This window comes from Pelobates fuscus, chromosome 1, assembly GCF_036172605.1.
Source record: "Pelobates fuscus isolate aPelFus1 chromosome 1, aPelFus1.pri, whole genome shotgun sequence".
NCBI lineage: Eukaryota > Metazoa > Chordata > Amphibia > Anura > Pelobatidae > Pelobates > Pelobates fuscus.
This window is the reverse complement of record NC_086317.1, coordinates 149,250,335-149,271,832: the sequence shown is the minus strand read 5'-3', so window position 1 is coordinate 149,271,832 and position 21,498 is coordinate 149,250,335. Positions and strand designations below refer to the sequence as shown.

At 38.3% G+C, this 21,498-nt stretch overlaps 1 protein-coding gene across 2 annotated transcripts in view; it reads left to right on the top strand.

The window, feature by feature from the left end:
* The window catches only part of CAMK1G (calcium/calmodulin dependent protein kinase IG), a 69,068-nt gene that overhangs the window by 34,044 nt on the left and 13,526 nt on the right, over positions 1–21,498 (top strand). For both annotated transcript variants that reach the window (XM_063450952.1, XM_063450961.1), the window contains 6 exons: positions 2,994–3,052; positions 5,909–6,026; positions 17,377–17,505; positions 18,051–18,125; positions 18,260–18,398; positions 21,330–21,453. In XM_063450952.1, the coding sequence (XP_063307022.1) occupies positions 3,016–3,052; positions 5,909–6,026; positions 17,377–17,505; positions 18,051–18,125; positions 18,260–18,398; positions 21,330–21,453 (622 nt within the window). In that variant the 5' untranslated portion in view covers positions 2,994–3,015. The remainder of the gene's footprint in view (positions 1–2,993; positions 3,053–5,908; positions 6,027–17,376; positions 17,506–18,050; positions 18,126–18,259; positions 18,399–21,329; positions 21,454–21,498) is intronic.

Below are 21,498 nucleotides of genomic sequence, written 5' to 3'. Positions count from 1 at the left end.
GTGACATGAATAACAATTAAATCTGATATCCAAGTAGTTGGATTTGTATGTGTATTTATATTATACGTCTTGCTTTCTTGCTATCCCTATGATCTGTGTAATAATTACCGGCAACGATCCTGTAGTCCTTCGGTGGCAAAGTTTCTTAACAATTGCTCTCCCACTGATGTGTTGAATTCATAACATGTTTGTACCAGGGATGGACAGTTATAAGGGCCATATCAAGCTGCTATTGACTCACTTCAGTGTTGGATATCAAATCTAGCCAAGATCAAAACATGATAAATAAATCCTTAGTAAATATCTTGGGTATGCACTCTCCTGGGAAAATGGAAACTTCCTCCATGGCAGGATTCTAAAAAAAATGGTTACTTTATTCCAACAAAGAAAAAAATAACGGTAGATGTCAGATATAAGTAATGGGCATGCTAAGCTGACCAATTGGCTCGAGTTTGTCAACACAATATAAATTTCTCTTGTCTAAGGAAACTGTAAACTCTTAGTACATGCTCCTTTCTTTCTAGTAGGCGTTAGGCTATTTTCATGTTATACTCTCTAGTATAAAATGATACCTTTAAAAAAAATGTAAAAAAAAAAAAAAAGCATCCTAAAATATGAAAGCAGCTTAAATCATGTAGGAAACTCTCTTCTCTTGAGGTTTTTTTTTTTGCTTCCTTGTATTTTCAGCACAACTTGCCAGGAAGGAGTTAAATGCCGTTTGAATCATCTTCTAAATTTGCATTTGTATCTCACAATCTGAAAAAGAGTATTTGCCTTAAGTATCTCCATTAAATCAAAGCGTTCACTTTGAAGATTGCATTTAGAATCCTTTATGTACCAATTAGTAAATTCAAAACCAAATGAGTAATAATTTCCTGCCGATTTCAATAAGCAAGGCTGTGGTTTAGAACAAAGTTGATATATTAAAAGATAATAGAATTTTATTGAATATTCCAAACAATATAAATGTTGAACCGATTGGTTGCAATAGTGTTGACCCTGCTTTGAAGTCAGAGATAGTGTTAAGCTATTTGACGGGTAGAAAAAAAGAACAATTTAAACGACAGATTTAAATTGCTGTTAGTTGTGTACAGCAAACACATTTTCGAGTCATAAAGTTCTGAAGATAGTGGAAAATACAGGTTGTGGGCACCTGTCATGCCATCGTAGAATTGTTTGTTTTTGGAAATGCCTAAATAAAGTCCTCTTTAGGGGAGGGTTGTCATCCTTTTGGCCTAATTGGCAAGTACAAAAACCAGCATTAGGTTCATGGGTACCCAAGGCTTATGGTGAGCGAAAGCTAGCCTGTCTGGTCCAATTACACAGAAGACCTACTGTAGCTCAACTTGTTAAAAAGCTTATTAATGGCCATGATAGAAAGGTTTAGAACACCTTTAAGAACACAGAGTGCATCACCGTTTGATGTGTATGGGGCTGCGTAGCCTCAGACCAGTCAGGGTGCCTATGATGCCCGCGCCAAAAGCACCTTCTGTGGGTACGTTAGTGTCCGAACTGGACCATGGAGCAATGGAAGATGGATGCCTGGTCTGATGAATGATGTTTTCTTTCAGATCAGGTGGATGTGCATTGTTTACCTGGGGAAGAGATGGCAGCAGGATGCACTAGAGGTACTTCCGGGTGGATAGGCGACTTTTGGTCGCCTAAATGACACTGGATGTCCTCATGCTATGCATGAGGACTTCCAGCAACACCAGAATCCCCACAGGAAAGCACTGAATATTGCTTTCCTATGGGGAAATCCTAAAGTGTGCGTGGCTATTGGTGCGCATGCGCTTTAGGTCTCCCCCGCCGGCTGACGTTGACGGGGGAGGAGCTTGGGCGGAGCTGAGACAGCACTGAGGGATATCGCCGCTGGACCCAGGTAAGTGACAGAAGGGGTTATTAACCCCTTCTGCACCATGGGGGGAGGCACCTAGGCAGAGAGGGAAGCTATAGTGCCAGGAAAACAAGTTTGTTTTCTTTTCCTGGCACTATAGTTTCCATTTAATCATAGCTGACGGATTTCAGAATAAAGAGCAGGTACCCAGGAACCAGTTTTTCGGGGACAGTACCCAAAATGCAGCATATTCTGGATCGTTAGCATCTATGATATCATAAAGCTGTACTCCACTAGCTGTTTTGCACTGCATACAAGAATGAGCTCGTCAGCAGTAATAATCCCAATAATATCTGGTGTGTCCCATAAAGCTCCAAAGCATTAAAGTTTACAGCTAGGTGAATTGTGTCCATATCAGAGCTGCATGTGACTAAAACTTTTGCTAATGTATGTTTAAACCATATCTAAATGTATTTGATTCATTAAAATACTTTGAGATTACTCTATATAACCTGCTCTAATATATATATATATATATATATATATATATATATATATATATACATACATTTTTTTAGAAGTGTGTTTATCCTAAGCATGTGCTTTAATATCTCAGTCTGACCCAGGAGGAGACCACTTGGGGCAACCCAGAAATAGTGAACTAGTGCTCCTATTCAGTAATATCTGTAGGAATTTCAAACAGCCGGTATTGTTCTTGCAAATCAGTGGAATTCTCATAGAGGGCAATACATGTTATATAGAATTAGTGAACATGTTTTTCTCCCACAAAAAAATCAGCATACCAGTATTAGAACTCTGTCATTACTCTTCAGTCATTGCGGAGTTTCTCACCCCAGTAACTCTTCATAATCCATTTTAGGGAAAGAGAGCATGCTGCCCAGAGAATTGTGCCGCAGGAGGCTGTCTGACAGCCTGACCCCTCAAGGCAGAACATGCACGGAACACTGATCTGCGCATGGTGCTAGTGCCCAGTCCAAAATGCAGGACAGGTCCCTTGGACCTATTTTTGCTGGGACAATCCCCAACATGTAAGACTGCCCTGACAAATTCAGGACTGGTGGCACCTATGTATGTATCAACTGAAAAAAAATCATATCTGTACACTCTAAGCATACTGTCTTTTCATTTATTTCAGGTTTCGTCTCACAGCAGCTAAAATGCCAAGTGCAAAGCTGACTGCATTTTCCCCAGTTGGTGAGTCAATTTAATATAATATATGTGTTAACCACCAGGACATACACTAAATCCCAACATGTAAACCCTGCCATAGTAGAGCAATATCACTAGCTGGGATAACACATTCATAGGGTATGAACGCTTATGACACAAACCTGAGATACAACACTATAGTCACTCAGACCACTTCATCTTCATGTAGTGGGTTGGGTGCAGTGGTCCTGTCCTTTTAACTCAGTAATGTAAAACCTTGCAGTTTCTTTTAGAAACAAGGTTAAGTCCACCTCTAGCAACTGTCGTACTGACTCAGCCATGTGACGCAGAAGCCACCACAGGAATCTTGTATGCGTGCGTGCCTGAGCTTTCCGCACATAAACTCCTTGTCCTCAATGCTCCTCTATGAGGAACATTGGATTGTACCATCGGGGGAAGAGGCCATGCCTCCTCCGTGACTTTGTGGGTGATGGAAAGTTCAACAACTTCAGAGGAGCTGGAAAAAGGTAAGTAAATCTATAGACACTATAGCCTTTATAATACAGGTTTTAAAGACTTTTCTGACTCACCCCTCCTCATTCACCAAAAGGCTGGATCTGTTCATAAGAAATTTAATTCAATACTCCCACCTACTCTTGAAAAGTTCTTTGACTTGCTACAAAGACATAAATGGTTTGTGCTTTGTGCAAGCTTTTTACACAGATTATGCAGGTAGAAGCAGAATAATCTCATTGAAATATCAAGGTGAGGTCTCTTACAATGTATAATTGATCAATTGTCAGGTGCACATATTATTCATGAATGACTGATTCCCAGAAGTTACAGCATTGACCTTAATACCTCTTCATATTTCACATTCTGGGTCATTGGTTTTTATTGTTTGTGCTTTTAATAGAGTATCTTGTTATAATATAAAAAGGTTTTTGCTTCTTATAACAGAACTTAGAATGTGTACAGTTTTTTTTGCAAGTAATCCTTATGCCTTATATGCACATGACTGATTTCAAAATGCAGCCTTCTGTTCGAAATCTTCTTTATAAGATCTTTTATTTCCACTACTCGTAAAAAGACTAGACATAAACAAGTATATGGACTAATTCCAATTAAATGTATTGTTCATTTATATTTGACCAATTCTGCATAATTGAACTGTTATAACCAATTTTTGTTTGGGGAAAAAGTATTAAAGGGACAATATAGGAACACCCAGACTGCTTCAGCTCAATGAAGCTCAATGAAGTGGTCTGGGTGCCACGTGCCAATCAATTCAAAACATTGCAGTTCTGCAGGAACAGTAATGTTTACATTGCAGGGTTTATATGTATCTAGCAGCTGTTATACTGACAGCCACTTGAGTCGCTTATGCAGAAATAGCCGAGTCCTGACAGTTTCCATGGTGTACCGCTTTTAAGGACACAAAAAAGCGTAGCACGAGCGCATCTTAAGATCAGCTTACGCTATGCTAAGGACACTAGGACCATGCAGATAGCACTTAAACCCTCAGTGGGTTGGCATGGATGGTCGATAGGCATTTTGATTATTGACAAGCAATTCTTCAGGTGAAGTCACACCTTTGGGTAATTTGCACCCTTGTCCCCTCCCACCAGCATTCACATTCACAGGATCTATGACCATACAGTTCACTGTTTAGTGAACTTTCGATTTACCATTTATCCTGTCATTCAATTTCAGCATTAATTAAGGCTTTGATCAGCCATACTAATACAGCTGTACTCTGCATCTAATAGACATGGATAAGGATTTAGGGTTATATATATAGCAACTATTTTCGTTCTTCAGCCCTATTTGCAATCTGTGTCCATTTCTTTCACAACAATTTTATTTAATAAAGAGTTGCTTTACCGGATACATTTTGTACAAACATAGCGGGAGGTATAAAGCAATAGTATCCTCCCACTTTTTCTTCCTTTTTTTCTTGGGGTATATAACTATTTTGTATATCTCCCTTCAGTATTTTAAAGAGATATTCATAAAGATTTTGTAATTTTTTTAGACCTTGTTTAGATCGGACTGATATCTTATCCTATTGGTCAGTTTCTATGAAAGTGATTATTCGGATTATTTAACTTTTCTGTCACTGCATATTTTTGAATTACCCCCTATTACCCAGTCCAGGTGACCTCTCAAGTTAGGAGACGGGACGTGGGAGGTTGTTGCCTTAATTCCAGTCTCTTACTTTTTACTGTGCTTTATTCACATTCACAGAATGCCATTGTTTGGGGGTATGCAGTCACAATTGTGGACCCAAAATCCCTCTGTCACGCTTTTATTTCGGAATGTTCCTCTTTTCAAAGGCCTCCATATTGTTGGTGTGTCTCAGTGTATTACAGAGCGTCCACAGCAATAAAACTCCCAACAAGGTGTCTTTAAACTATAATAAATGTGTTGCGAAAACAGTCTGTGTCAATAAGATACATTAATCTTGTTCTAAATTACATTTTAGTTGTATAAATTGTTGTTAGCAAGTCACCTCTAATTTTTACGCCCCTGGCCACACACCCCCACTCACAACCCTAAAATTAAAGTTTTCTTCTTTGTCCTGTTGAAATGTTGAGAGGTATACTTAAGGGTTTTGCATTTTTTGTAAAGCCCATGTGTGAAATGTCTGCTGCATCATAGCATCTAATGAGGAAAAGGAAGCTTTTACTTATCTGCATATTTTTATGTAAAAATACCCTACTGACTTTGCCTGTAAGTGTTTGGATCTATCAAACCATATAAATGCGTTCTTTAATGACATGTTGGAAGGTTGACAGGCTCAAAACCAGCATCACAAAAAATGATTACGCCACATAATATTCTTCTTATGTAGATTGTGCCATTTCTTTATTAAACGATTCTCCCAAATCTCTCTTCCAGAATTCACTGTGTCAACACTGGCTAAAATGGGTCGCAAAGAGGAGGAAGAGGGCTGCATTTGGAAAAAGCAGACAAACAATATTCGGGATACCTTTGTGTTTATGGAAGTTCTTGGATCGTAAGTACTGTTATCTAATATTAATGTTTTTTATCTCTACAAACACTTCTTTTTAAGATCAGAGCCAGTCTGCAAGCTGTGAAATTATACATTTCATTAGAATCAGCATTGAGAATGTGCAGCTAGTAACATTCCACATGCAAATAATAGAGCAAGTTTCCAGAGCAGGCCACCGGCATCATTCGGTGTACAACCGCAATTAGTCAACTAGGATCAGTCATAGGAGTGTTCAATCAGCAATTTTTGGGTCCAAAATGCTAGTAATACCAGCCATGTGATTATAGCCTCACTGACATACCATTGGGACCAGTAACACACTGGCATCACTAGGGGGTGAGAGGGGTTACTGCAGAAAACCTGCATCTGTCCAGTTTCCCACTGCACAGGAGTCCAGATACCTTCTGGTCTTCACATTTGTGGGGTGCAGACATTGCATATCCCTCTTGTGGGCTATGGCACTACCACTGATAGCATTGGTTTGTTGCCATTGTAATCTGTGGCAACGCTTTGACACTATTAGAGAGCCAGAATTTTTCAACAAAAATATACAAGATCTGCACCCAGCAAAGGTGTTATCCAGAAGAGATCACCACTGGGCCACCCAGGATCTCACATAGTCTGCTATTGGAGGAGGTCTAAGGGGTAGGGGGTGACACTAGCTTGACATACCTGCTGGGCTCATCAATAGGAGTTTGCAATATGCATGTTTCCTAACACCTATTTTACTTTTACTATCTGACATCTATTTTTGGAGCTGAAGAGGTTGCTTTGTGGCAGAGCATGAAAATAATTCTGAAAATATCTGTATGTCTTTTTAAAACACCCTTCCCACAAATGTATTGATAGATTATAATAAACATTTCTCATAACATAATCTAGCCCTTTTATCTAATTTGGCTTACATGATGCCTAGCAGCTTTCTATCAATCAGTACTGTATTAGGTTAAATTTAAGGGGCACACTCATTACACTCTTTGGGGACATTGAAAGGACAGATAGACTTGCACTACCTCTAGGAAGAATAAGTAGAAAAGCAGGATCTTCCAAAAGCTTGTCATTCCAAAATTCTGCTAGTCCAATAAAAACAGTATTACATAATAACATATCATAATTGTATCTGGTATTTTATATATACAGGGTGGTCTATCCCTACCCATCCAGCACACAGATATACTGGATACATAAGATATATGGATGGGTATAGACTTATGGGCCACCCTGTATAATCAAAATTCAACTCAAACCAATCTTGGTTCTAGAACACATTATGTCACAGTTTATCCTTACTTTAAAATCCTCCCCAATAGGGTTTACTTGGGATTTATTCACTGACCAGTAAGTTGCGAACTTGACTTGAATATTTTGGATTTTTCATCTTAAACCTGCCGTTTAGTACATAGACCATATTGCATGTCTTCTATTTGGTATCAGAGAGGCAATGATTGGCTGGTTTAATCGGAAGCCTTTTTATCTGCCATTGATTCCTAGATCCTTTGTGTTCATAGAGGAGTCCAAGGCTTACTGTGGAATATTATAAGAAACACGTGTATAGGTTTTTATACATGCAGCTGGCTTAGAGTGAATCACAGGAGCTGTTAAGTTGTGCTAAAAACATCTGTGGCTGCCTTCTGCCTGTCAGGAATCCCAATAATCCTATTAAACTATTAGATGTTAAAGAGGATTATTAAAATGCAAAAGTGCTGATGAGCAGTCTATATGCAGTTCCTAGAAGTAGGTGACAAGACTAAAATCTTTGTGGATCTGTTTTGAAATACCAGCAACTGTTTTTTTGTGTTTATAATTGTGCATTTAGTTGCACCGAGGCCAACGTTAAAACAGTTTTTTTCTTTCTCTGGTCCCAGCCTCTCCCACTTATTCTTTGCATGTGATTTTCAAAATGGATTATTTATGGCCATATGCTGTTTTGGAGACATCCCACAGGTGTTTCTTATTGCAGTTGAATGAATGGGAAACTCCTGGCACTAATACAACTGTAATGTAATTGGCATTAATTTATATTGTGTATTTTTTTGGCATGCTCACATTTTTAAAGCTATTGGGCACACAAAAAAAGTTTTGCTAGGGGGGCGGTGCCAAGCAACTGACCTGAGCGGCCGCACGTTCCATGAGCTCTGAGCTAATATACAAAACACGGCGAAAATATCTGACTTCAAGCTACAAAACCACAGCCCCGTTACCCCTAACGAACATGGGCAGGAAGACCAAAAAGTTAAAAGCCGAAAGACCAAAGCCGGGCATGCATATTGGCGATATTCTCAGCCAGGCGGATGGCGCAAGTGGGCCCAAGATGGCCAGCGACTTGGGAGACTTTTCTGATGACTCGGACCAGCTGTCCCCAGATGAAGAGGAAGGCAGAATGGCACCGCCACCACAGCCTCAACCTAAGCCCAAGACCGGCAACGGCAGACAGGCTTGAGAACATGTTGGGGGCCCTCCAGAGGTCCATACAGGCGGATGTGGCCCTGCTCCGCACTGACATCATGGGCCTGGTAGGCCGCATAGGTACAGTGGAGGTCACCTCACTATAACTTACACTATAGCTCGGCTCCAGCTAGACATCCAAGCACTTACCAAACGTCAAGTATCCTCTGACCTCCGAGTCGCCTTGTTGGAAGACTCAAAACTCTGCAATAATATGAAGCATACCAGCGGCGGAACTCCCACATCTCCTCCGGAGACTCATGGCTCAACTACTGGAGCCCAAGCAGTATAGAAACATAAACCTAGAAGGCATCTTCCGGGTTCCAAAACCTAAAAAGCTCCAGCATCGGCACCCAGGGACCTGATAGTGTGGTTCCGCAGCGGAGCAGATAAGACACGGGTACAAGCAGCACTAAAAGGGACTACCTCGCTAAAAACATGGCTCTCTCCTTCTTCGCAGATCTCTCAGCCGAGACGATCCAATGGCACAAACGCTACAACCCCTCACAGCACTGCTTCGCAGCCACGACAAAGAATACCACTGGAGATCTCCACGAGCCTTACAAGTGAGACAGGGAGCAGAGGTACACTCCATTACAGATATCTCCGAAGCTCCCGCACTACTCACCAAACTTGGCCTTCCGGGGGATTCACTACTACAGCCTCACACTCAAGCAACGGCATAGGCGACTCATCACTGGAATCCGAACGCAATCACGCCATTCATCCCAAAGGCAGCACCGTCCGCGGCTTCCACTGCATCAACGACCTGAAGTGGAAAGCAGGGAACAGGAACTTTCTCCCCCTTAACGCACGGGACTTCTACACACTGCGATTTGAAGTTGGTTAGAATTTATTTTGCTGGACCCTTTATCCTTTTTAAGTTTTCCTTTTAGTGGCCCACCTACCTAAACCTCGGCTCAGATATGAATAGGCTTTCCCTGGCCCTAAGCCAGGTTATAGCATCCCCCCCCCCACCACCTCCCCAGAGACCGGTATTGCTGAGACATGGAGGTGTAAATTCAGCTCTAGCCATAACCTGCCATCCGAGGCCTCATACATATGGTTAATCACCACCAGCCCCCAGCCAGCAGGATCATTTGCCCCCACTCTATGTGTTGAGTTTATTATGATGTTGACTTCTCTATTGCACTCCTAAATTGTTTGTTAGACTTAGACTGACTACGTTCCTGCATATGCTTCTTATAACCTTTTATAAACAAAGATTAGTGCAAGTCTACAAAGAGCCAAGATAGGGTACCGCATAGGACTACTTCAAATGTTTGATTTATTTGTTGTGGCTTTGCAAGCCTGTTATGCTGCACACAAAAATAAAGAATAAAAAAAAATGTTTTGCTAAATGCTTTTTCCATGTGGTGTGGGTGTGGCTAAGGAGAATTCCTTCTCCTTAGACACACCCCCATGCCAGAAAGAGTTCCTTTTCAATTGCATACGCACAGCACAGCCCAAACAGCACTGAGTGAGCTGTTGTTCATTCACAACTTGGCTGCAGACCGTCAGAGAAACTATAAACAGGTAGTGATATCCTTACAATATGTGTATCCCTTGTCCTTCCATTCTAATGCTGGCTACTTTGTAGTTCAAATCATTCAGTGCCGTCAGTGGTTAATCTGAAAAATTATTTTATTATGTTACTGCACTGCAAATACAAATCCAATGCTTCTTTCGCAGAATCATGGGTCAGTAGAACATAATGTTATGGGTTACATTATAGAAATATTTTGTTTTATTGAATCACGCAAATTTGAAGGATTTTGGCACTAGATTTGTTTTTTTTAAAAGGAACCGACAGGAAAAAGGAAGGACATTTCTAGTGAAATTGGTCAAATAAGGTTATTATTTAGAAATTTTACATTCAGATGTACTTAAAAATTTAGAGATAAAAGGTCAAGTTCATAAATATTACTTATGATTAAAATAATTTTGCAGTAACTGATAATGTTTATTTCATCATTTATTTTCTTGTAAACATGTAACATTATCATAAAACCGATTTAAACCAAAATGATTGCTATGTTTAGACCGCACTGCCTGATGTATAAAAACTGAAGGTTTGAGACTAGTGGCTTTATAATAGCCAGATAAATAACTCTGGTATCCTAGCAACAGAAACACTATTACTATTAGATGTGAGATCAACGCACTGACTTTAGAAAAGTGTAATTTACCAAAAGGGGGCTCAGTCAGGGCTGTACTTACCAGTTTCAATGACTTCCATCTGCTCTTTATTCGATTCTTTAAGTCCACTAGAAGTCAAAGAAACACAATAAGACATATAGTTGCCATGGAGGTGGTGAAAAATAAAAGCTTGTTGCTATATTGCAGGTAGAAAAGTAAATGGCAAGCATATGTAATTTCCAACATTTTGAAACTTTTAAAAAATTGGTCAGGTCCAATCCAATATGGCCGTCAGACATTTAAAGGGACACTATAGTCACCTGAACAACTACAGCTTAATGTAGTTGTTCAGGTGAGATCTATAGCTCCCTGCAGGCAATCTGATGTAAACACTGTATTTTCAGAGAAAATACAGTGTTTACATTGATTGCTAGGAATACCTCCAGTGGCCGTCACTCAGACGGCCACCAGAGGGACTTCCTATCATGCATGGCCCTAAAAAGGCCCTGTACACGTCAGACATATTAAAATACGTCTGATGTGTGCAGGAGAGAGAAGGCACTGTGTGCGCGCCTTCTCTCTCCTGCCTGTCAGCAGAAGAGAGGGGGCAGGCAAAGACCACGAGCTGAGCTGTCAGTCAGCTCAGCTTGCAGCCACGCACACCGAAATAGGGGGCGCGGCTTCACGAGGCTCCCGGCGCTGGAACCAGGTGAGTAAAATGGGTTGGCTGGAGAGTCCCTTTAAACTTTAAGCTCCATATTGCAAATGACAGAGCACAGCGTATATCACGACTCTAAATTTAAAGAGGCAGTTTTGATTTTGAGGTTATTTGAATAATACAGCTAAACACTTGTGCCAATTTTTTTTTAAATAGCTGATAAACCACTAGAGGTGACCAAGTATATATTTAATATTTGCAACAATATTTACCACAGTTATAAAGACCAATATAGGTGTCATATTTAAGACATAGGGGCTTCATCCTACAAATTGCAGGAAACACCATAAGTGTTTATCACCACAATGTTGTTAAAGAGTTAATTTTTTTTAAAGGGACACTATAGTCACCAAGACCACTTCATTTCAATGAAGAGGTCTGGATACAGGGACCCAATGTTTTTTTTTTTTTGTTTTTTTTTTTTTAAATCTACAATATTTACCTCTAGTATGACAGCCAATAGAAGTGCTTTCACTGCATTGACCGAGTAGAACTCTGCCATGTGACGTGGAAGCCCCCATAGGAAAGCATGGACTCAATGCTTTCCTATGGGGAAATGTAAATGTGTTCGCAAATGCTCCTCAATGAAGTGCATTGCATTGCACCATCATGGAGAAGGACATGCCTCCTCGGTAATGAGGTGGGAAGGTGAACAGCACTCAGGGAGCCTTGGCACTGGAAAGGTGAGTAAAACTTTTTGTTTCGCTTTTGGGGCAGATGTGGGCAGGGGTGACCTATGTAGAGCTAGGGACAGAGACACTATAGCATTGGGAATAGACGTTTGTATTCCTAACACTATAGAATGTGTAAAATCAATATTGGTCATATAAACCATTGTAGTTGCCAGACCATAATATATGTATATGCACTTATATTGGAAATTGCCATATCCCAGTGAATATTATAAAATATTAATATTTTAATATTTAAATATAAAACTATTTTAGTTTGTTATGGTTGTGTTAGAATATGTCTGAATATTGCATAGGAGTGTTTGAAAATTTAGTTAAATTTATGCAAATTCCTCCTTTTTAAAATGTTTGTATTTTAGTGTCATTTAAAAACATGCAATTATATTTATGTGTTCAAATGACTTTAATTATCTAAAGAATGGTGATGAAGAGGCAAGAGAGGTGACCATTGGAAAGTAGGACAAATTAAAACAGTGCAGATAAAGCTTTGCTTGTTACGAAACATAAGGTCTATTGCATAACACTTGCCTGTTTAATTAGGATCTCAGCTTAAACTCCTGAATTTGATATCTTGAAGTCACTTACAACAGATTGCCTTTAAATCCTGGCTTAGGGATTGGTGTACTGGACAAAAGTGGCCTTGCTTATGTGACCGACTTGCTCAGAATGTTAGATAACAATACAGCATCCTTGGAAGGCCCCTAATCTAAACCATTCTCACGCTAAAAGCATGTGGAAGCTGTAACATGAAAAATATACAGTTTCCATGGTGAATTAGAGATTTATTCAAAAACAAGCTATTTAAAGCTAGATGATATTTTGAATAAGGAGCACACATTATGTTCACTTTCTATAAAATAGAATATTTTTAACCAATGTTTATCATGATAGATAACGTGCCTTCAAAAACAAGACCTATTGACACATTTGAAATTAGAACGACGTATGGCTTAAATCAATTTGAACAAAGCTTTTTTGCCCATTAAAGTAATATAATTTCTCCATACCCTATATCGGATGCAGTAACATCCAAATATTTGGCTATATTTTATTTTTCTAAATGTAACTTGAAAAGTATATCTGAGTTTAAAATGTCACCTTTGGATATCATATAACATCGAACATTGAATTCACATGTAAGCCATGCCAATGTATTTTTACCAATAATTCTTTCTTTAATAGACTCAGGTGTAGTAGGGATTAGCATGAAAGATGGGTAACTACCAAATGTTTTGCCTTTTAATTGCTCAAGTATATTCACCTCTGCTAATTTGATGTGATTAGCAATTAGCATATCCCACACGGTTTAACAGTTGACTTTACATTTTTCATAGAAAACTCAGTGTTTAACGAAAACTACACATTGTGTATGTCTTACATAGAACAAATCTAATTGTGTATGTTTATATAATAGGCAGCTATAGGTGTGATTTTGTCCACTGAATATAAATGGGGATGCTGTAGGGTATTTTTCCAAGTGCCCGTTGCCATGGATATCACTTCTCACACTTCTCTTGTATTATTGTATAATCACAGATCTACGTGAAATCAAGTATGTCTTGGTTTGTTCGTAGTTTCAAAAGCAATATTGCATTTGCTAGAATGGCAAAATAACTAGCTCAAGGCTATGTTTTAGTAATGTTGTCAATATAGATATAGAATGTATCCATCTTCCAAATGGTCTCCATTCCTATCTTCTCTCCATGCACATAATATGTTATTGGTTTTGGGTCCTAAGTGAACCATGGGATAACACACTTAGCACTACACTGATTTACGTATTATTGTCAGCTCTTTCAGGAGATTATTTCTAAGCATTAACACCCAAAGCCTCATTTTCAGTCCTGCTCTGCAAGTTGTTCAGGAATACACTCTAAATAGATAGTATGTGATGTGAGATTGTTTTCACTGGTTAATTGCTCAAGCATATATGTGAATATCCTTCATATCACAGATCTTGGTAGTGTAGAACTTCATTTGTCACACAATGCTAATGATGTACAAATATTTGGACAGCCGAATGTGGAAGTGAAACTCCTTCAGATGAGGTCAGAACACAAGGGTGGAATTACAGATACACACAACATACAATATATTAAGAAAACATTTGATACGAGGCACTTACACTATAACTACTACAATAGGCAGCAATGGCTGTGATGTTTGAAGTATCCTTTTATAAACAAACATCTCTAACTGTTAACAGACCATGTCACAGACCATGTCCCCACAATATGTGTTACCTTAAAATAAAAGGGTGCAAGATAACAGACGAGCATTCACATCTCAAAATGTATGTGTGTGTGAATTAATTACTTGCTTCAACATCACATTCTGTGAAGAAGCCTTTATTGTTTTTAATTTAATTTGAAATACTTCACATTCTGTATCAGCAGTAAGCCCTGGAATCCAGAATAGATCAATTCTGTTCAGTGTGAGCTTCCTTGTGACATGGAGTCCCTCATGTATTGTAGCCTGATGCTAAAATTGCTTGGAATATTATGTTTCGAAGTAGTGAATGGAATTTAATCGGCTTCATTCAATCTTCCCTTTTTCTGTAAGAAGCATTTTTTTACCTCTTGATATCAGTCTCACACAGCGTTCCGCAATTTATATATCTGTGTCTGTAGGAAAATGCGTCATGTATCCCACGTATATGAGTGCAGACAAAAAGATTTTACATACAGTACAGATATGGAATGTGATCTGTGGATTGGATTTTAAAACAGCCAATGTCACATGTCACTTTGTTCATCGCTTATTAATATTGTCATTGAGTTTATATAATAGGAAGTGATTTGTGGTAAATTGAAAAGCAAATTGTAAGAATTTAGTCCAAAAAAAAGCCATGTTGTGGTATATTATTGGAAACCTTTATTAATCCTGATATGTTGCCAGACATTCTCCCATAATGACATGGTTAAGATATTGGTAAAGCTTTAACACAAACTCAATATAATCTGCATAGAAAGTAATTGTGAATGAACACGATGGTCTTGCAAAAACATTAATGGATTTCTACATCTCATGTCTATATTTGAAAGCGTGAGCAGTTAAAACACTAAGAGACTTAAACAAGATTAGCCAAGACTAATCAGAGAATGCAGTAGATGATACCAAGGAAAGATGTAGGATTAACCACTAGGGTGCTGGCTGCTGATAAAAGCTTACCTGTTTACAGAAAGCTTTAAATAAAAATATCTCAAAAGCTACCTACCAACAGCACGAAGGAAGACATGGCAGGCACAACCGCGGAACTCACCACCGACAGCCTCACCGAAGGACACTCTAGCGGCATACACCGCTACACGGACATTAGTGTTAGTAATGTCTCAGCCAAACCTGTAACACAGCGGTCTTCAAGACTACCACAGATGACGACCCAACGTGCCGTGCTCTGCCTGGTGGTACCTTATCTTATCTCATCTTACTTTCCTTTCTTTTATAATACTCTACTTTACCTTATTTCAATAATCGTCCTAGCTAAGCTATTTGATAGATTTCACTCATTTAACTAATTTGTGTACTTAGATAGACATGTCATTTTATAGAGGATTGGTGTATGACTAATCAGTCCAGATGTCACCGTATGGCATGCATGTCCCTCTTTTAAGCACAGATAAGCGTAGTTCAGCATGATCATATTACTATCGAGGAACTGAAACAATGACACTCACCATGAACACTTACTTTAAGCTACTGAGTCAAACGTGTTTATAAATGTTAGTTGCATTGAATACTTAAAAGTTTACGCTACTCGAGAACCTAAACAACTGCTAATTTGTTACTTTAACTAAAAATCTGCCTGACAATCATTTACCACAACCTGTAATGCAAATATTCAATATTGTACCCTGATGTCGCTGTTGTGGCGCACCAAAGCTTGTGATTACTCTTGTGTACACCAAAAATAAAGAATTAAAATATATATATATATATATATATATATATATATATATATATCTCAAAAGCACTTCAGTTCTGAATGGTTCATATGTAACGGTAACTGTTATTGAAAAAAACAGGATGTACCGTATGATATTGTGTTGCAAGGCGCATGTCTCAATTTAGTAATACAGAAGTGTTAATGACAATTTACTGCAGATAAGACCAGGTAAGCTGTACCTGTATTGCAAGTGAAACTCCCTAATTATCGCGAAGGCGGCAGATGGTCTTAGAGTGGCTGAAATAAGTCAGTTTTTCTGAAACTACTTGGGAATTTGAGAAAAACAAAGAGAATCCACTCTATGCAATCTATGTCTCCTTGGACCATAACCACTGTAAAAAACTGTAGAGGGTATGGTGCTTAAAGACAGTGTCTCTTTAGCAGAATGTTATAGAATGTTAATCAGGGATACTGAAGAGTAAGTTGCTCTAATCTTTAAATACATAATAACAGTAAACCTTTTAGAAATGTGTTTTATTGCCATGGCAACAGAGCACTTTGACTTATCAATGATTTTTCTACTTCACCTTTTTATTTGACATATAAAGCACATTACTAAGGTAACCTTTTTAAAGAAGTATTTCTGTGCAGTGTTTTCACAGTCCACTACAATAATTCCTGGCCACATAATATTATATTCAGATGTAACATTATTGTGTTCAAAGGGGTGGGTGGAAAGTGCATTTTTGGCAACGTGAAGTAGAAAAATTGAGATGTAGCCATTCTATGACATGTGGTAGTGGTGCCAGAGGTTGGTTGGCTCAAGATGAAAAAAAAACAATCAATGTATCTTCCTGGGCATTCCTTCTCTGTCAGGTGAGAATTATCTAATTGATATAGAACACTCTGACCACTCGACCAACCCTCGTGTAGCTGTAGAGGAGTATTGTTCCCAGAGTCTGGTCAATGGTCCTTTGTAAAGTCCATAATTCTAATCTGATGCATGAGCGGATGACAAGCTCCAGGGATCTCTTCTTACCTACCAGAAGATGTAGTTCCCTTGGCTTGACTGGATGTTTCACAATGCCCATTCTTCTAACCCTTTTTCCTTTCCCCTGCTCCATTTTTTTATCTTCTTTTATTTAATGACCATTCTCAATGTAGGCAGGATCTTGGTGACTACTGAATGCCCTTGTGTACATTGTTACCTTATTCAAAGAAAATTAGATATATCATGTATAAACTGGTTTACTAACCTAATAATATTCAAAATCATTTATATATCCATTAATAGATGTATTTATTGTATAGGCATATTAAGGATTTTAATGTATTTCTATTTGTATGGAAAAAATGGCATAGAACAAATACACCATAACACGAGTTATGCTGATAACATCTTACAAATCAAGTGAATATATCACATTTATGTATTTGTCCAGTTCTAATGGGTATACCCTTTCTGCCTTGCAGGGGTGCATTTTCAGAAGTGTTCCTGGTTAAACACAGGTCCACTGGACAACACTTTGCTCTGAAGTGCATTAAGAAGGTGAATAGCTCAAGAGACAGGAGTCTGGAGAATGAAATAGCGGTGCTGAAGAAGTGAGTTTTCCAATATCCCCTGTTGTGCTTAAACGTGGTCTAAAACAAATCATTCATTTTGGAGATAATATTTTTTAGCAATGCTGTTTATGAAGTTATCTTTCAGAAGTCAGGATAGGGTCTTGTATGGTAGAGTACAAGCACAAAAGTCTCACAGAACAGTTGGCAAAAATAGTTAAAACTCAAATCAAATATTGGTTATATAAGGCATCTTTGCTATACAGGGTATAGCAGGATGCTACATCAGATGCCTTCAAGGAAGCCCTTTACTCTGTCCAGAGCTCCTCTTTATCCTTTTTTCTGGTTGCTCTTTTTTAAAGCTACGAAAATCCTTGTATGATGTATGATGGGAACAAATCTGAGTTCTAAGAAATGTGCTACTTTTTGACTAAATTTGATGTGTATTTGCAAAAGTAAATGGTCTATAGAAACAGTTTAGGCGCTGATCTGAAAAGTTCAAATTTGCGTTCTATGTTGTAACTTTATTCTTTTTAGGAAAGTCAAGTTGAAACTAATGCCTTTCCCTTTTTGTCTCTGGTGATTAGGATCAAGCATGACAATATCGTGATACTTGAGGATATTTATGAGAGTTCTTCCCACTTTTATCTCGTGATGCAGCTGTAAGTTCTGTTCAGAAAACTGTTTGTTTTTTTGTGTTTTAAGGTGACATTTGGCTGCTTTAAAAATAATTAGGTGCAATCATAATATTTGCTACCTGATATCTCTGTTCATATATAAATGTTGCATATTTCAGGGTGTCCGGAGGAGAACTTTTTGATCGTATCTTAGAGCGTGGGGTGTATACGGAAAAAGACGCCAGCAATGTGATCCGTCAAGTCCTATCTGCAGTCAAGTATCTGCACGATAATGGAATTGTTCACAGGGACTTGAAGGTGAGTGGAAGTTGTATCAACATGGACAACAAACGTCCGTATGTGTTTATTGCCTGAAGAAACAAATCAGTAGGTGGAGATGGTGTCTATGAAATGGAAGATGTATTGAGGTACACATGGTCAGAAGGTGCTTTGGTTAAAACTAATCCAATTAAAATGTTTAAAGTGTCATAAAGCGTTAGTATTGTACAAGTTATACTTTTTATAGGAATAAACACAACAACATTAGTAGCTGTGCAAATAATTAATGTCAGGTATTAGAAAAAAGGTTCCTCACAGCAGAGTATCTGGGAGCCCAGCCCCACTGCAGATATGGCTAAGGCCGAGAGTACAAACTTCCTTCTAGCCATACAAAGTCATACCAGCAATGAGTGCTGTGATAGGATGAAAACATTCAGTTGACACTCTCAGCCAATCACAGCCACCCCATTTCGTTCAGGCTAATACTTCTTGATTAGCCCACGCAGCAGCACAGTGGGATGGACTGCTGAAGACGTTTGGCATTTAAACGTTAACAACAGTTTATCGCTGAATAGAAGAACAGCGCCACAGAACTCCAGACACCATAACCACTTCAATGTAATGAAGCAGCTGCACTGTCTACAGTGTTCCTTGAAAGGAGAACTAATGTCACCCAGACCACTTCATCTTAATGAAGTGTTCTGGGTGCAGTGGTTCTGTCATTTTTATCCCTGCAATATAAAACATTGTAGTTTCATAGAGGCGGCAGTGTTTGCATTGCAGAGTTAAACACACCTATAGTGACTGTCTTCCAAACTGCCACTAGAGGTGCTTCCTCTATGACCGAGTAAAACGATAATCATTTGGAAGGGCATGTGGCATTTGCTGTGCATGCGCGTCACTTTCCAACGTAGTAAATAGGCCACTGACTTGAAAGCAGGATAATGTCACGTTTTTAGTGGAAGGGGGGTAAAATTAATCTGCAACTTGGGCACTATAGCATTAGGAATACAGGTTTGTTTTCTTCAATTTAGATATAATTACCTATTCAACATTAGATACATGTTGAGCTATGGCGTACAGAGGCAAATAAAATAGATTTTGGTTTCAAGCTGATATTAATTGTCATGTCAATCTACGCAGTCTGGGTATATTCGCTATTCAAAACAAAATGGGAATCCTATGATTTATGTTTATAAAACAATAGCATTAAAACAGTGCACATTATGAAAAACAAACAGGAACGTTATAGAAAGATCTTAATAAAGGATTATTAAAATTATATTATTTATCAGACAAAATCATGTCAGGTCTACTTTAATGCTATAAATAAATAAATAAATATAAATAGTTATTTTTTTAGCTTTCACAGTGACTTTTCCTCTGTACACTATTCTTGTGCATTTGGGGTATGAAAATAAATGTAATTTAAATTGATCAATTACTATAAAACCGAGAACACCTACACTTGTGACAATGTTTTCCTATGACAGCTTAAGAATGATCGTTTCACAATTGTATTGTGTACAGTGTGCTCCCCACACATATTACTTCATGTCACCATTGCTGTAAAGGGAGCATAATTGCCTTTCATCATGGGAAACAACTGAACTCAGATCATCCCTAAACTCTGCCATAAACATAAGCTGCGTTTAGCAAAACAACAGCTGACAGTCTTGAACGTTTTTCCCAGTACCTTAATTTGTGAATTTACTACATTTATCCTATTGGAATATTTTGTTTAAACAATGAATATGTGTTCAGCAGTTCAAATGAACTGAAATCTCAAATTCCAGTAACACATGCATTATGCATCTACAATACAAATATATATATATTTATACAAAATTCCCAAAACACTTTCTGCTCAATGGACTGTTTTATAAACTTTCTTTAGCATAAATCCCTATACTCACCTTTTGGGTAATCCTTGAGAGAGAGGAGAAGAGGCATTTTTTTTTGTTTTATATAAATATGCAAAAAATGACAATTAGATGTTTTCACCTAGAAAGTTCATGAAGAGGAAGATTTCATGCGGGTATGCATATGTCCTTGCAGACAGCAGAAGTTGCTGATGTTTTGACAAATAGTTCATCTCGTCTGCAAGAAATATATTACATTAGACAGTGCTACCCAGATGTCAAAATATACTCCTGAAATACTCTAGCTATGTGCAGATATGTATTTAATTTTGCATAACACATATACATTGTAAACCTGAAGTTGTATAACTTAAAGGATCACTATAGGGTCATAAACACAAACATGAATTCCTAACCATATAGTGTTAACACCACCATCTAGCCCCCTTGGGCCCCTCATGCTTCCGTAAATATAGCAAAATCTTACTGTATTCAAGCCAGAAGCTGTAACTCTGCATGCTGTTTGCCTAAAAAAAACAAAAAAAACAAGCAGTCTGCTGACATCATCAGAAGTGGTAGCCTGATCCAATCACAATGCTTCCCCAGAGGATTGGCTGAGACTGACAAAGAGGCAGATCAGGGGCAGAGCCAGCATGATTCAAACACAGCCCTGGCCAATCAGCATCTCCTCATAGAGATTAATTTAATTAATGAATCTCTATGAGGAAAGTTCAGTGTCTGCATGCAGAGGGAGGAGATACTAAATGTTTGGATGCATTTTAGGCAGCCATGACCCAGGAAGGATCTCTAACAGCCATCTAAGTAGTGGCTAGTGAAGTTATCACTAGGCTGTAATGTAAACACTATATTTTCTCTGAAAATTCAATAAGCTGTAGTTGTTCTGGTGACTATAGTGTCCCTTTAATTGAGGCTTTGTTCAGCCATACTAAAACAGCTGTACTCTGCATATAATAGACATGGATAAGGACTTAGGGTTATATATATATAGTGTCCCTTTAATAACTATATACTGAGTACAGATTGTTAACTACTTTTAGTGGCCTACATAATTTGTGGTTCTTAATAAAATGTGTACATGGTTTTACAGCCAGAAAACTTACTTTACCTAACTCCAGATGAAAACGCCAAGATTATGATAACAGACTTTGGCCTGTCCAAAATGGAAGAAAGTGGAATTATGTCTACTGCATGTGGCACTCCAGGTTATGTAGGTGAGTATAGCGGGATTACGAATAATTATTTTACATTTTTGCTTT